The sequence below is a fragment of the Ovis canadensis genome, chromosome 20 (assembly GCF_042477335.2).
Source record: "Ovis canadensis isolate MfBH-ARS-UI-01 breed Bighorn chromosome 20, ARS-UI_OviCan_v2, whole genome shotgun sequence".
NCBI classification, from domain to species: domain Eukaryota; kingdom Metazoa; phylum Chordata; class Mammalia; order Artiodactyla; family Bovidae; genus Ovis; species Ovis canadensis.
The window spans coordinates 63052996-63068944 of NC_091264.1; the positions used below are offsets into that span (position 1 = coordinate 63052996).

Consider the following 15949-nt stretch of genomic DNA (forward strand, 5'->3'; position numbering starts at 1 on the left):
GAAGGACCATCTGCTTTACTCAGTCCACCATGCCAGCGCTCATCTCCTCTGGAAACATCTTAGAGACACCCCGGACATGATGTTTAACCAGCCATCTGGGCATCGCAGGCCCTGGTCACACTGACACATTAAAGTCACCCATCACCCCTGGACTCTGCCCACCCTTCCCACCTAATCGCTCACCCTTCCCTGTGTCCCAGCCCTTCCCCAGCCCCTGAGGCTAAACCTGCTCCCCAGCCTTCACTCACATGGTCCTCGGCCTAAATGCTCCTTCCCGCTCCCACCCCTACGCCATTTGCCTTCTGACAACATTCTAGATGCCAGTTGACTCACAGTGGGCCTGGAATCAATGCATTTTAACTCCACAGGTATTTACTTAATGCCTGGTGGCCTCAGAAAAGTTATCTGATGTCGCTCACCCTCAGTCTGTTGCTGTTTCACTGCTCATCGTATCTGGCGCAGGGTTTCATCCCTGGTCCTGGGAGATCCCCCAGAGGAGGGGATGGCAGCCCACTGCAGTATTCTCAGGCTTCCCTGGTGGCTCAGATGGTAAAGAATCTGCCTGCAGTGCCGGAGACCTGGGTTCGATCCCTGGGTTGGAAGATCCCCCGGAGGAGGGCATGGCGACCCCCTCCTGTATTCTTGCCTAGAGAATCCCATGGACATAGGAGCCTGGCGGGCTACAGTCCATGGGGTGGCAAAGAGTCAGAGACAACTGAAGTGACTTAGCATGCACCCTCAGTTTACACATCTGTAAATAAAAATAACGCTTAGAAAGTACTTAGTGTGACACCTAACACATGTACCCTTTATGAACATGAGATGCTGTAATCACTATTCTCATCATCCTACATGGTTGAACTCAAGCTTGAGGACAGGTTCCCTGGTGGCTTAGACTCAGCCTCACCCTCTCCAGCCATCATCACATCCCCGGTGCAGGACACCGTCTCTAGTCCAGCCCTTCCCATGGGGCGTTTACCCTGTTGCTTGGCTCCTCCTCCTGCCGCTCTTGGACCAGAACTGTGTCTCCCCCGTTCCTTCCACTGAGTGCTTAGAGCAAGGCTGTGACCAGCACTCACTGACTCCACCGAGCACCTGCCCCTTCAGAGGGAGGGGTGCTCCCCAGGCAGCAGCGACACGGTCCCTTTCCCTGGAGCATCTGCTCCTGGCAGCGGTGGGAAAGGTGGTTGCCAGGCTTGGACACAGGCTGCAGGCTGGTGTGAGGGGTGGACCAGCCATGGCAACCGTTTATGGGAGGGTGAACTGGAAAAACAAATCCCGAGTGGTGCATTCATCTCAACTTTTGCTTCCCATCCTGCCCTGAAAATGAACAGATGCCAGCAGAAAGCATCCCATCCCCAAGGGAAGAGCAAGAGGAAGGCGATGAACACTTCCAGCACCCAGACTTTCCTTCTCTTCCACAGTAAACAAAATTTGCATGTGCGTGTGCATGTGTGTGTGTGCGTGTGTGTGTGTATTTCAGTCTTCTATGTTCCCTCTTTTTAAAAGAGTCACGTCTGCACATCTGTGAGGCAGCTCCTTGGGTGCCAGTTGTAGGGCCCAGCTTCTGCTCAGTGTAACATTGATGCCCCTCCTTGGCATATTGTGGGGCCAGCTTGGATACTTAAAAGGCATCTGCTTTCCACCGCCTGTAGTCTGAGCAGCATTTTGCCCCCTGTCTACTGCCAAGACGTCATGTTTCACAAGGTCACGACGTCGTGAGCCAGTCCCTCTCCTCTTCATTCAACACGCGATCCTGAGACTGGTCTGGACCCTCTGTCCATGGACTTCTCCAGGCAAAAAGACTGGAGTGGGCAGCCACCTCTCTTCTCTGACCCAGAATCGAACCCAGGTCTTCCGCATTGCAGGCAGATCTTCTTTCCCTTCTGATCTAGAGTCACTGTGCTTTTCCGGCCCTCTGGTCATGTTCTCCAGCTCTCTCCCGCCAGACCGCTTCTCCTGCCCAGGGCTTCCCATGGTCCACACCTACCCATTCATTCGCTGTCTCCCTGCCCTTCCTCCACTCCCATAAAGTGCTCAAGCATCTCAATGTGTGGGCCTTGCCTTCCCCGTAAACAGAAACCGACGTTCGGAAAGCACTTACCGCAGCTCTGGTAGAGCACTTGCAGATTCCCGTTCCTGCAGGCCGTGTGCGTGGGCCAGGCCTCCCCGCCAGCTCTCCGGGGAGACAGCAGAGTCCAGATGAGGAGGGCAGCCGTGAACCCTTTCATGGCGCGGAGATCCCGTGTGTGACCTGCACGATAACAGGGCCCAATAAACAGCGCCGTCCATGCGCTTCCTCCCCCCTTATCAAGCGGTGACATGATCAGTTTCACTTCTTCTATTTTATGCCCCTGGGGAACCACTGTGAGAAGCAAAAGGCAGTTGGCAGTAATTTAGCCTCTAAGCGGTGTTCAACTGGTTGAGACCCCAGGAACTTGGATAACCCACCAGGTTCCTCTGTCCATGGGATTCTCCAGGCAAGAATACTGGAGTGGGTTGCCATTTCCTTCTCCAGGGGATCCTCCCCACCTAGGGATCGAACCTCGGTCTCCTGCATTGCAGGCAGTGTTCAAATTCTTTACTGAGTCACCAGGGAAGTCCAAAGGCTTCTAGCAGTGGCCTTTGAATGCGGTTCCCTGAACCTTTGGAGCTTGAATCAACAGGCGAGGCTAGTCTAGGTCTGGGGTGGGTGATGTTTGACTTTCTGTTCTCAAAGAGAAGGGGCAGCAAGTAACACGTGACCTTTTGGCTGGGCCTGTACCAGGCTGCCGTCTATGGGGTAGCACAGAGTCAGACACGACTGAAGTGACTTAGCAGCAGCAGCAGCAGCAAACTGCCCTCCTTGAAGCCCCGCCCTCCTCGAAGCCCCGCCCTCCTTGAAGCCCCGCCCTCCCCACAGCCCTCCCTTCCTTATAAGCGGCCCCTCTGTGCAGCCTTGCCCAGAGTACAGACCCACCCTCCCTGGAACCCCGCCCCCAGGTAGAGCAGTGAACTCAGGAGAGAAGCCACTGGCCTCTATGTGTTTTCCATCACTGGCCTACTGTCCCAAGGGGGCTCTGATGTGGGTTATGGACTGGGGGTCTGGCCTTCGGGGGCTGCAGAAGGACCTCTGAGGTCTGCAATGAGGCTCTTGCCCTGTTGGCACTTCGCTCTGGCTTCCACTCCGGGATTCGGACTTCAGCTGGGGGAGCAGGGCTGTGTCCTTGGGGGCAGCTGCTGCGGTCTCTGGAGAGGAGATGCAGGCAAGAGCCCTGAGAAGTGAGCTGGGTTCTGTTTCTGGGCTCAGCTTAGTGGGAAGGACGGGGAGAGGAGGAGAAGTCAGGGCTTCCCTAGGAAGCCAGGGGCCTGATGGTTCGGGTCAGTGGCAGGGTTACCAATGTCACCTCCCGCTTCTTATTCAAAGCCGAGAGTCTCTCTCCCTGTCCCCCATCCTCCGTCGTCCTGCATTGTGACAGTGAAGCTTCTCACCCCTGGTCCCCAGCCCAACCCCAGCTCCTCCTTAGCTTAAGGGGACCAGAGTCAGGGCTGGGGCCAGCAGATTGTAGAAGCTGCAGAGAACACTATTTCCCCTGAGAGGAACAGCATTTCTCTGAGCACATGGAGTAAATTGACTATTTCTCCTGATGGCTTAAAGAAGAATTAAAGTAACTTCAAAACTTCTTTTTTCGCAGTAAGTGGAACTTAATTACCAGTGAAATAAGTTGACTTAATTGAAGGATACTTTGGATTTCTTGGGATATGAAAGGGTGTGGTCGTTTGGGGACTGTTTTTTTTTTTTGTTGTTGTTGTTTGTTTTTTAGGTTCAATGATGTTGGTTTTCGACAGAGATGTTCAAAGTAGGATTCCTAGACCACAGCATCAGCTTGTTAGAAATGTAAATTCTTCCACTGCAGGCTGAGAACCCGCTGAATCGGAAACTCCTGGGCGGGGCCGGCACTGTGTCTTAATAAGCCCATCAGGCGGGTCTGACACCCGTTCAAATTGAAGAACCACTGGCTTTTTGTGAAACCCAAGGGGAAATCTGAGCCCCAGAGGAGAGGAGCGGGGTGGGTGGGGGGGGTAAACTTCTACGCTCTGCAGGGTGGGCAGGAGGGCGGCGCGCTGTGAAGAGTTGAGGTGAGAGCATAAGGCGAGAGCTGTGGGCCCTGGGAGCCTGCGACCAGCAGTGACTCCAGGACAGGGACGTGGAGCCTTTCTCTAGGGACTGCTAAGGGCTCCTCTTTGAGAGGGCTCTGAACAGTCAGGGTAAAGAGCAGCTGAGGCCACGCCCCTCCACCCCTGAGAGCAGCCCCACCCACCAGGTGGAAGACCAGGAGAGGCCTGCAGGAGAGATGCCCCATGAGCAGCCCCAAGAGGGAGGCCAGCTCATCTGAGGACTGGGCTGCAGACTTTCGTAAATCAAAAGGACCTTGCCATGAAAAGAGTCATCATTCAGAGGCTGTTTTGACATCTAGGGGCTTTCCAGGTGGCGCAGTGGTAGAGAATCGGCCTGCCAACGCAGGAAACGCAGATTCAATCCCTGGGTCGGGAAGATCCCCTGGAGAAGGACAAGGCAACCCGCTCCAATACTCTTGCCTGGGAAATCCCATGGACAGAGGAGCCTGATGGGCTACCGTCCACGGGGTTGCAAAGAATTGGACACGACTGAGAGACTAAGCGCACACCGTGGCATCTAGAAATATTCAGTATGGACTATTGAGAGGCTCTGGAGGTGGGGTGGGTCTGGAGCAGTGGTTCTAGGACTTAGGAGGGGGTCAGCCTCACTTGGAGGGCTCCTTCACACCAAGTTCCCAGTCCTAGAGGTCTGCAGTGGGGCTGAGGGCTTGCGTTTCTGACAAGCCCAGGGGAGGTCATCGCTGCTGGTCTGGGGACCACAGTGTGAGAAGCTCTGCTCTAGACCAGAGGACTTGGTCTATTGCAGAGTGTACAATTTGTTTAAAAACTCATCTAAGTTCTTAATAAAATGTTCTGTGCTAAATGACAGGCAACATTTTGTGTAAAACGGAGCACATCTGTAAAAGGATGAGGAGTAGCCAGCCACTTGCTCTAAGGAGTCCTGCTGCCCAAGAACTAGGGCTTGCCTGAAGTCATCAGCTACAGCTTGCCTGGTCCAGTCAAAGCAGAGCGTGTTGAGTCCTTTAACCAGAAGGCAGCCAAAAAATTCCCTGAGAAGGTCCTGCTCCTCAGTATATTAAAATAATTATATATTAATTATAAAATAAAATTAGGGTCAGTTTGTATCCTTATTTGAAAGACGATTGTGGGCCTGTGGTTAAGTCGCTTCAATCCCGTCTGACTCTTTGCGACCCTATAGGCTGTAGCCCTCCAGGCTCCTCTGTCCATGGGATTCTCCAGCCCGGAATACTGGAGTGGGCTGCCATTTCCTTCTCTAGGGGATCTTTCCAACCCAGGGATCGAACCCATGTCTGTCTCCTGTACTGGGTGTGGGTTCTTTTCCACTATTACCTCCTGGGAAGCCCCGAAAGATGGTTCAGTTCAGTTCAATTCAGTTGCTCAGTCGTGACTGACTCTGCGACGCCATGGACTGCAGCACGCCAGGCCTCCCTGTCCATCACCAGCTCCTGGAGCTTACTCAAACTCATGTCCATCAAGTTGGTGATGCCATCCAAGCATCTCATCCTCTGTCCTTATGTGTATGTAACTATGTTACATGTATGTATTGTTGTGTGCATGTAAATAGTTACGTGCATGTAAATAGTATGTGTATGTAAATAGTGACTGAATATATCCTCAAGCTCTGGTGTTGACTTCGAGGCCCTGACCACGCCCTGCTGAAGTCACCGCACTGTTCTGTCGCGTTCAGATTTCCCTTCTTCTTTTAAATAACCGTCTTCCTTCCTGTCGCCAGCTGCTTTCTTTCCACAGAGGCTCGCTTGGCGATGGCGGCTTTCTTTTCTTGTCCGGTAAGAATGTTCTCATCAGGGTGGTGGTCGGTGCGCGCTCTTAAGAAAACTCTGGTGTTTCAGGAGAGACTGTAAGGATGAGCGGGCGCCTGAGGGCAGGAGTCCAAAGACGGAAGTGGAGGAGGGCGACACCGCCCCACAGGAGAAGGTAAGGTGACGGCAGGTGGCCAGTCTCTGCTGCAGAGCGTGAGGGAAGGGAGAGAGAAGGGAGTAGGGCCAGAGAGCCAGGACGGAGCCGCTGCCACGCCGCCGCTGGGGGCGGAGCAAGCGGCCGGCAGCAGGCGGGGCGAGCCACTGGGGGCGGAGCAAGCGGCCGGCAGCAGGCGGGGCGAGCCGCTGGGGGCGGAGCAAGCGGCCGGCGGCAGGTGGGCTAAGGGTCTCTCAGGACGGATTGGATGCTGGAGTTCTTGCTGCGGGGACTGGATTCTAAGGGGCTTCCTCGCCACCCCGTGACCCTCACAGGTTTCGTGGAGACTTAAACACTCCAGGAATGCATATGTGTGTGTGTGCATGTGCGCGCACTGCGGACAGGACAGGGGTTCACGCCCGGGCACACACAGCCCTTCTGCGGTGCGTGGATGGGGCTTCAGGCCAGCGTGAGCCATCAATATACTTCACGTGCCGACAGCGGGCCAACAGCTCTGACTACTCAGGACTCTGTCTCCCACGCCAGTGTGTCTTCTGCATTCCGCAACGGTCCACCGCACTCGACGGTGGCTGCTCTCTGAATTTGTGATACTAGGCGACAGTTCCCCTCCTAGAGTGCTGCCACTTTGCTCCCTTCCTCTGTGGGCTGACCCTGGTCTCTGCCACCCTGCGGAGGGAGGGGACAGGTGTGATCTCCTCTCACTCTCGTCTTCTGGATTGAGCGCAACCAGAACAACAGCTCCTTGCCCGTGCAGATGGCAGGAAGCCGTGCTACTTCATGAGTGACCCCATTTAGTGCCCCCCCCCCCAACCCCCCGCCACTCCAGGGCTGAGCGGTGAGGTTTCGCTCTTTAACTATTTTCACATCTACTGTTTGTAGTGTGGGTAACATGTGAGTCTCATAGGGTTGGTGCCAGCCAGCGAGGGTCTTCAGTAGTCTTCCCACAGCCTCTTGGGCCTCTGAGAGATCCACCCCCAGGAGACTCCACCTTTTCTTTAAAAAAATTAATACTTACATTTTTAGAGGAAAGCAGAGTCGGGGAGAAGTGCTGTGTGCCAGGTTCAAGAGTTTCTCAGTAACCTGGTTTGCAGACGTTTCTTTTCAGCCAAAGCCAGGCCCTGCATCCCATGGCAGGTGACTACATGGATGGACATAAATACCTTCTCATTAGAAGAAGTCTCTTCCCCTCTAGAAATGGAAAACAGGCCCTTGAGAATTTGGAAGAGAGAGCCCTCAGCTGGCCAGTGAGCCGCCCAGCCCTGAAGGGGTCTAATGAACGTTAGGCCCCTTTTCTGTCACCACTGGACGCCGCTGACACCTAAGGGTCAGACCATCTCTCAGCAAGCCGCTTAATATTCACAAACTGAGCTCTTTGCTTTCGCTTTGAAGCTTGGATGTGTCAGCTCCAATTGTAGGGTCATTGATGAATAAAGCGGGGAAAAAGGCACTTTGTACTTTCCAGGCAAAACCGTGCTTTCCACAGCTGTGGCCGCTGCTCACCTAGAATTTAATTGTGTTGCAAAGCCACCGCCCCACGTTGTCACTTCACGCTCAAAAAGATGGTCTTTCCTTTGTTCGAGCTTTTGAACCTTAAGATCGGAGACTCCCTGGTAGGGAGTCAAAGATGAAGTCACTTAAAAATAGTCTGTGCATCACTGGGTGATTTCCTTGTGACTGCATGAGGGTCTTTTTCTGCTCTAGTCTGCCCGCTGCCCCCCAGGATGGGACTCCTCGGGGTCTCCTAGAATCCCCCGGATGCTCTCAGATCCAGAGCCCTTCAGTGGGCCCCAGAATGTGGCCACAAGATTCAGCTGTGGTCTGGTCTCTTCTGCTCCAACCCCTGCTGGCCCAGCCCTCTCTCTGTCTCTATAGCAACCCTGCTCCCTCCTGAGCCAGCATCTCCAGCCCGTCCTGTTACCTTGGACTGGATGCTTGTACCTCTTTCTCACCTTAGGGCCTGAGCTCTGAAGGAAGCTGTGCCACCCCTGGCAACTCCCTCCAGAACAAGCTTGTGTACCTGAGGGCTGGTTCACAGCGCTGCTCCTGGCCACCACGTCGCTGAGGTCAGAGTCCCTCATAGTACATTAGAAGGCTTTCTTCTTCCCTCCCTCCTTCGCATCCTTTCTCCTTTCTCTTTCCCTCTTGTCCTCCTGACTGTTGTACCCCTAGTGCCTAGCACAGAGCAGGTACTCGGTAAAACACTTTAGACTGAATGGATGAAATACAGAGGATGGGTGTGACCCAATAAGCTCATCTTTTTGGCTTTGGAGACTGGACTTCTGGACTTGTTGAGTCATCTCCCAGGTAGGGCAAAGCAAGAGCTCGCCCTTGCCTGAGAGTCTGGGCTCCCCAAGAAGTTAAAGTGTGATGTCAGTGTTTCTCAAAAATGCATCACAGTTTCTTTTTCTCTTCTCATTCTTAAATTAATACATCCTAATTGAAAGACTTTGGAGATAACCCTCCCCTGCAGGGAGATGGGGCAGGGAAGCTGCTGGACAAAGAAGAAAAATCATCACCCATAATCTCAACATCCAGAGATAAGCACTACTGACATTTTGTGAAGTGTTCTTTTGGTACTCACACACAATCACACTATACAAACTGCACACGCTGTAACATACTACAGTATTTACACTGGTTATTTACAATCCCTTCCATGACATGAGTTTCAGTAACTGTATAGTATTCTGCCGCGTGGACTGATCATGATTTACTTAATCAGTTTATATTTTAGACATTTCGACTATTGTTAACAGCAAAATAATGGGAGATGCTGCTATAGTGAATGTTCTCTTCTTTCTATATTTTTGTGCTGCCATGATTATTTCCTCAGGGTAAATGCCTAAAAGTGAAATGCTTCGTGAAAAGAATCACCAGATTTTTTTCTTAATATGTATATTTTCTATTGGATTATGGTTGACTTACTGTATTTCAGGGGCACGGCAAGGGTGAAGAATCACCAGATTTTAAGGCTTTTGATACATCCTATCACACAGTTTTCCAGAAACAGTATAACAATCCCCTCAACAACCAGATTTTATTATTTTTAAATGGTTTTTGTTGATTCAGTAGATAAATATTGGTTTCCTCTTCAATTTATTTATATTTATTTCAGCACTAGTGCAGTGAAACACTTTTGGTGTGATTATTATCGGTCATGTGTATTTATTTATTCCTTTGTAAATTCTCCTGTGTGTCTAGTGCCTCTTTTTCTATGATGATGTCAGATTTGCACAAGAGAAACAGAAGGTAAGAGGCTACTGAATTTAGATCTTCCTGAAAATCCGATCAACAAACATTTACTGCTACGTCCTTTTTTGCCCAGTGCTCTTTATCTTTGGGGTAAATGGTTGTACGAGCTGGTGCAGGTAAGGAAGACCCTGCCATGAGATTTGTTCAAGACTTAGGTTTACCCAGAGGACAATACAGACTTAAGAAAATATAGAAATATTTAGTGCTTGTACTATAGAAAAACAAATAAGAATTCTTGATATACGATATTATATTAACCTGAATAATTTCATTGTGATTGTAGATGATTAGACTAGAAGTCAGGTTTCCCAGGAGGTGCTAGAGGCAAAGAACCCGCGTCCCAGTGCAAGAGACATAAGAGATGTGGGTTTGATCCCTGGGTTGGGAAGAGTCCCCTGGAGGAGGGCATGGCAACCCACTCCAGCATTCTTGCCTGCAGAATCCCATGGACAGAGCAGCCTGGTGGGCTATGACCCATAAGGTTGCAAAGAGTCGGACACAACTGAAGCGACTTAGAACCCACACACGCAACTTAAAAGTCACGTAGGAAAAGGAGAATGCTTCACGAGTATCGTCCCGGCTGCCACTGTTGACAGTGAACTCGTGACCCCAGACTGTTGCTGCCGCCGTTGCTACTGCAGCTTGGAGCATATGATCTGCTTGGAGAGTCTCCGAATATTTGGTAAGAGCAACTGAAGATGTGCGACTGACCCCTCATACTCTGAACAAATGGGAAATACTATTGTGCAACTTCTCCGAAGCACCCGCCAGGAGAGGAAGATGTACAAGGGGCGGGTGCAATCAGGCTGGCTTTCATCCACATTCTGGCCCCACCACCCACCACTGTAGGACCCTCGAAAGTCCCAGACTCTCATCTATTCAAGGGCTCTTGCTAAATCCACGTTTCAGGCTTGAAAACAAAACTAAATTGAGTTGGTATGAAAAAGTGCTTGTTATATGCTGCTGCTGCTGCTAAGTCGCTTCAGTTGTGTCTGACTCTGTGCGACCCCATAGACGGCAGCCCACCAGGCTCCTCCGTCCCTGGGATACTCCTGGCAAGAACACTGGAGTGGGTTTCCATTTCCTTCTCCAATGCATGAAAGTGAAAGGTGAAAGTGAAGTTGCTCAGTCATGTCTGACCCTCAGCAACCCCATGGACTGCAGCCTTCCAGGCTCCTCTGTCCATGGGATTTTTCAGGCAAGAGTACTGGAGTGGGATGCCATTGCCTTCTCCATATATTTGGCATCAAAAACCTGGTAATCTTCTCTATGGAATAACTCTTACTGTATAAACTAGGGGCTAGGTCAGGTACATGAATGACCACAATACTTTTGTAAAAGGATGCTAGAGAAGAAAAATATCAATAAAATACTAGTTCCCAACAGTAAGATTCAGAAGATTGGAGCTTCTTGGTGAACAAATAGAAACTGCTCTTTTAAGTTAAGTGAAAGCGGTAGTCACTCATTTGTGTCTGACTCTTTGCAACCCCATGGACTGTAGCCCCCAGGCTCCTCTGTCCATGGAACTCTCCAGGCAAGAACACTGGAGTGGGTTGCCGTTTCCTTCTCCAGGGGATCTTCTTGACCCAGGGATTGAACCCAGGTCTCCTGGTTTGCAGGCAGATTCTTTACCATCTGAGCCACCAGGGGAGTCTTAAAGGAGAATAATTTGCTCCTCATTCTCTTGTAGAATAAAGTTTGTTGATTTTTTGAAATAATGACCGGAACAGAACTTTATTCATGATTATTCCAGGCTCCCTGGATACTGTATTTTGTCAAAGAAAAAGATTATGCATCATGGTATGAACATTGATACAAGGAACACGTCTTTCTAACCTTAATGCTTCTCTTTGTGTTCCTACTTTAGCCTCATAATAGCCATGTTAGTAGGCAGTCAGGTAGATGTCTGGCTTCTCTATGGAAGAAAGAGACTTTGCCATTCACCCTTGAGTCATCGCTGCCTTGAATGGTGTCTAACCCATAGTTCACAGTCCTAGTTGGCTTAATAATAATAATAAAACAACTTAATATTCTCGAAGGCTTCTAAAATGATGGACACTGTGTTTTATGTGGATTTAAGGTAGGCATTATATAATATCCATTATGGAGAAGAAATAACTGAACTTTAGGACCATTAAGCAATTTGCCCAAAGTCACATGAGGGCAGAGTCTAGACTCAAATCTGGGGCTAACATCCAAATCCACTTTTTGAAATGTAACATTTATTGCTGCCATAAACAGATACACTACATGATAAAGAAATATATGCAGTTTGAGAAGGATGAGGTCTCTCGTCTAAATCCCCAAAGATTGTCAATGGCATATTTAGGACCAAAATTCTTCACACGACCTGTCCGTGCTCACCTTTCCTGCATCCTGGAGGTGAAGAATTGGTGTGCCATATCCAAATGGGTCATTTGTGCCATCGCCTCTCAGCCTGTTTTTTTCTTTCCTGACTTCTTCTGGGTTAATACAGTATTTCTTTAGCATTCCATTTTATCTCTATCCACTTTTCAGCCGTCCATCCTTGTTTTATGTTGTCAGTGGTGGTTTTAGAGCTGTGCTGTCCAATAGGTTAGTCTGTAGCTATGTTAGCATTTGAAATGGGGCTAAAATGAACAGATGATGCTGGTGGTTTAAATACACACTCATTTTCAAAGAATTAGTATAAGAAAAGAATGTAAAATACATAACTGAATTTTTTTATGTTGATTGAATGTTGAAATGATAGTATTTTGAAGATGCTGAGTTAAATAAAACACTACCATTAACTTCCTCTTTTTCATGTCTCCAATGTGGCAGCTAGAGAATTTAAGGTTACATATACGGCCTGCATTTCTGGTTTATGGTATATGTTTGTTAGAACAGCGTTGCTCTGTTATAGCACGCATCCATAGAAACTTGCAGTAAATACATTTCCATTTAATCTCTCTCATTGCTTATTCTATCATACTCATTTAATTTCTACACGTTATAAACTTCGTAATGCACTGACTTTTTTCTTAAACAATTGTTAAGAAATGTGGAGATTCACTGACTTTACCTTCCCTGGAAGCTGAGGGGCTTACCTGTTACTGCTTCATGGGTGTGGGCACAAGATGCGAAACTTGGGGTCAGAGACAAAGGCTTTGGTCACTCACAGTGTAATGAGCAGGATAAGCGTCAGTGTGCTGGCCTTGATTCCTCGTGTCCCAAGGCCCAAGAGGACAATGTGATAGCCCCTATGGACGCTCCACGCGGAGGCGGTTTATGATGTAGCCAGGGAGACAGGGTCAAGAAGCTCACATTGTTTGAGCAAGAGGTGAACACTGTATCCTTGGAATATATACTATCAATCTTATGCTGAAAGTTATATATGCAAACACCACGGTGGTCCAATAACCTGTGACAGGCAGCGAAGGAGGGAGATCCTAGAAGTGTCTTTCCATTGCATTTGTGTCTTTCACAGCAACTACATAGCACTCGATTCATTTAAAAAGAAAATGTAAAGGTGCTGTTCAACTAGCTGGTGCAAGTGGGGATCATTACTTTCATTTTTAATATCATTTCCTCAAACCATGAAGAATATCTATAGGGTCTTCAGTGAGCTTCCTGTTCTGATGTAACCATTTTGTGTTTCTTTAATTTTCACATTTTCCATGGCAAGAGCAACTTTTAAAGTGATCAGCTTTTTTGATTTTTGTGTAAATGTGTTTTTTTTCCATCCCCGCGCCGGCCCCCCCCCCCCCCCCCCCGCGGGTAAGCAGGGGATGTTTTTATGCAGCTGTAATGAGCTGTCTTTGCAGATTAGTATAGCATGTCAAAGCTGCCCTGCCAGGAAATATTTAAATAAATCCACATGTCTTTGTTGCAATGTAAATTGTGGAAATACATAAATAGTTTCTCCTTTCCCAAACAGGAGAAATAATCTCTCTTGAGAATACACCAGTGTTGAAAATTTCCCCAAGGATGAAGCTTCAGACAGTTGGAGAAACTGGAAAACACATACATGCAAGTACTCACATCTTATCAGCTTAACCTCCTTTGTGTGCATGGCCCAGCCACAGGTAGAAAGGCAGAGCACAGCCCTTTCTGGGAGGCAGATACAGGGCCCCCCAGCCCTGGCTGGCTCTAGATCTGACCCCCAGACTTTCCTCACGGGGGGCAGGGAAGCCTGCCTGTATCACATATTTTATTTAGAAGGTCAGTTGCAACAAGGAAGAAAAGCTGAAATAAACTGCTTTCTGCAATTATTATTATTATTTTTTGCAACAACTTCACATCCAAGATTGAAGATTCCACTTCATTCAAACTGGAAACAGATTTTAAAATGTCAGGGACAGCTGCAGAGTGATTCTCTCAAAGTCTCAGGGCTCAAAATACTTGTCAGGCTGGGAGAACAAGGACAAAGAAGCTGTCCTCCAGCTGTTCAAGTAGAAACATGCCTCCAGAAGGTTCTGCCTGGATCTTCCCGCCTGCCACCACCCGGCTCTCTGACAGATGGCCTTCAGCCTCCAGGGGGCAAAGTCAGAAGCTGTTCTTCACTTGCCCTCTCCCCGTGCCCTGTGGCCACTGGGGTCTGCAAGGATCACGAGCCTGAGGAGGACAGATTCGGAGATGCCCACCTTGGATCCTGCCTGCCTGGCACGGAGGGTCGTCTCTTCCTGAGCCCTGCTTCCCTAACCTGTGTCTGGGGCACGAGAGTCTCTCTTATCGCAGGAGGGTTTGAGGAGTCAATGAAGTGGTCTGTGAAAAAGCCTCTGCTATATAGTAGGCGTTCAATAAATGTTAAAAACAGACAAATCGCTGCCCCAAACAGACAAACCAACTAGCCCTTATTTTTTGTGCTGTGTCTCGGTCCTGCACCTCCTTTCCTGTTTTCATTCCGTCTCCCCAGCCCTGGACTCTGCGCCCAGCTTCCTGAGCTGGTGGAATCATCTCTGGTCTGGTCTCCTTGCTGGGGGTCTCTCTTTCCCAGACCTCCTCCCACTGTGGGGACGAGGCATTCTGAACCCCACACACACATGTCTCCCCAAGGACAGACCCATTGTGCTGTCTTTTCTCTCCTCAGGGTGGAACCAAGCTCTGGTTGGGTGGCTTTCCTGGCTAATTATCCCAAAGTAGCTCCAAGCTTGCCCTTCAGACTCTCCTGTCCAGGCTTCCTGCTCTCACCAACTGGTTTGCCCCTTTCAAGCAGGTCACGTGGGTTCCCACCTGCATCCCTGGTCCGACCCATCCTTCCCCAGCCGCCTTCTCTCCTTCCCTCTGCTTCGGAGCTGCGTTTCCATAAACTTGTCCCAGTTTCCTCGCCCTGGTCGTCTCTCTCCTCTGACATCCATCCTGCGACTTCCCCACCCCAGTGACAAGCGTCAGGGTGTGCTCTGCCTTCTGTGGGTTCCATCTCCCCTCCTGATGCTATCGCTCTGGCTAGGATAATTACTTACCGTTTTTGCTCCTAGCTTCACTCTTCATTTGTCCTTTAACACGTTTTTATTAAATGCCTACTATGTGCTAGGGGGGCTTCCTTGGTGGCTCAGTGGTAAAGAACCCACCTGCCAATGCAGGAGACACTGGAGACTCGGGTTCGATCCCTGGCTTGGGAAGATCCCCTGGAGAAGGAAATGGCAACCCACTCCAGCATTCTTGCCTGGAGAATCCCATGGACAGAGGAGCCTGGCGGCCTACGGCCCCTGGAGTCACAAAGAGTCTGACACAACCAAGTGACCAAACAACAGCAGCAGCGTGTGCTGGGCACTGGGGGTGCAAGAGTAGAGAAAATATTTCCCAGGTCCATTTGCTTAGAGGTCTTTTCCAACTCACTTCATAAATACTTGGAGAAGGACAGGAATATATTCAGGCTTTGTGGAGCCTAAAACTCACAAGTTCCAGGTCTTCTTTAAGAAAAAATTAGTAAAATTGTGCATAAAAATGAATCTTTACATTAAATATTCAAGTGACAGAAGAAATGATATATCATTAAATTTAAAATCACTAAATTAAAATAATAAAATCATTAAATTTTACATGTCAACAAATAGCAAGACTTTGCAAAATTTGTAAAAATAACATTTTAATTAACTCTTAATATCTGCCTTTCCTCTACAAGTGCTTGTTCCTCCTAGATTTTTGTGACGTTCGCTCTCTTCAGATGGCAACTTTGTCATATTTTTCTACAAAGAGACTAGAAAGATAATATAGTCTTTCCTCCAGCATTATTGATTGATGTTGGTCAGGTTTTTCTGAACTATTGCTAGTTTGCAAAAAATGATTATGTGGCTTCTCATTTTGTTATTGGTTAAGTTTTAGGGCTATTGTCAAATTTGGGAAAACATCTATTGAGTTTCATTCATGCAATAAAGAGTTTTCAGTTTTATTTTATTTGTTTGTTTATTTTTTTGAAGAATAGCTTCAGAGGGAGACTTTTTTAAAAAATTATTGAAGTATATGCTTCAATAATTGAAGCATATGCTTCAATAAGAGTCAGAAGTTATGTCCGACTCTTTGCGACCCCCTTGGACTGCAGCCCACCAGGCTCTTTAAAAAAATTATTGAGGTATATGCTTCAATAATTGAAGTATATGCTTCAATAAGAGTCAGAAGTTGTGTCCGACTCTTTGCGACCCCCTCAGACTGCAGCCCACCA

The 15949-nt window shown here is 48.7% G+C and overlaps 1 protein-coding gene and 1 long non-coding RNA gene across 2 annotated transcripts in view; one reads left to right on the forward strand and one right to left on the reverse strand.

Moving 5' to 3' along the window:
- The window catches only part of LY86 (lymphocyte antigen 86), a 41160-nt gene extending 38796 nt beyond the window's left edge, over positions 1–2364 (reverse strand). Inside the window, exon 1 of the mRNA XM_069564288.1 lies at positions 2105–2364. Within this exon, the coding sequence (XP_069420389.1) occupies positions 2105–2324 (220 nt within the window). The 5' untranslated portion in view covers positions 2325–2364. The remainder of the gene's footprint in view (positions 1–2104) is intronic.
- A 6053-nt stretch (positions 2365–8417) lies between these two features.
- Positions 8418–15679, forward strand: LOC138425037 (uncharacterized). Its single transcript, XR_011251068.1, has 2 exons — positions 8418–10009; positions 13226–15679. It is a non-coding gene; the product is annotated as an uncharacterized lncRNA (long non-coding RNA).
- Positions 15680–15949: the final 270 nt, after the last annotated feature.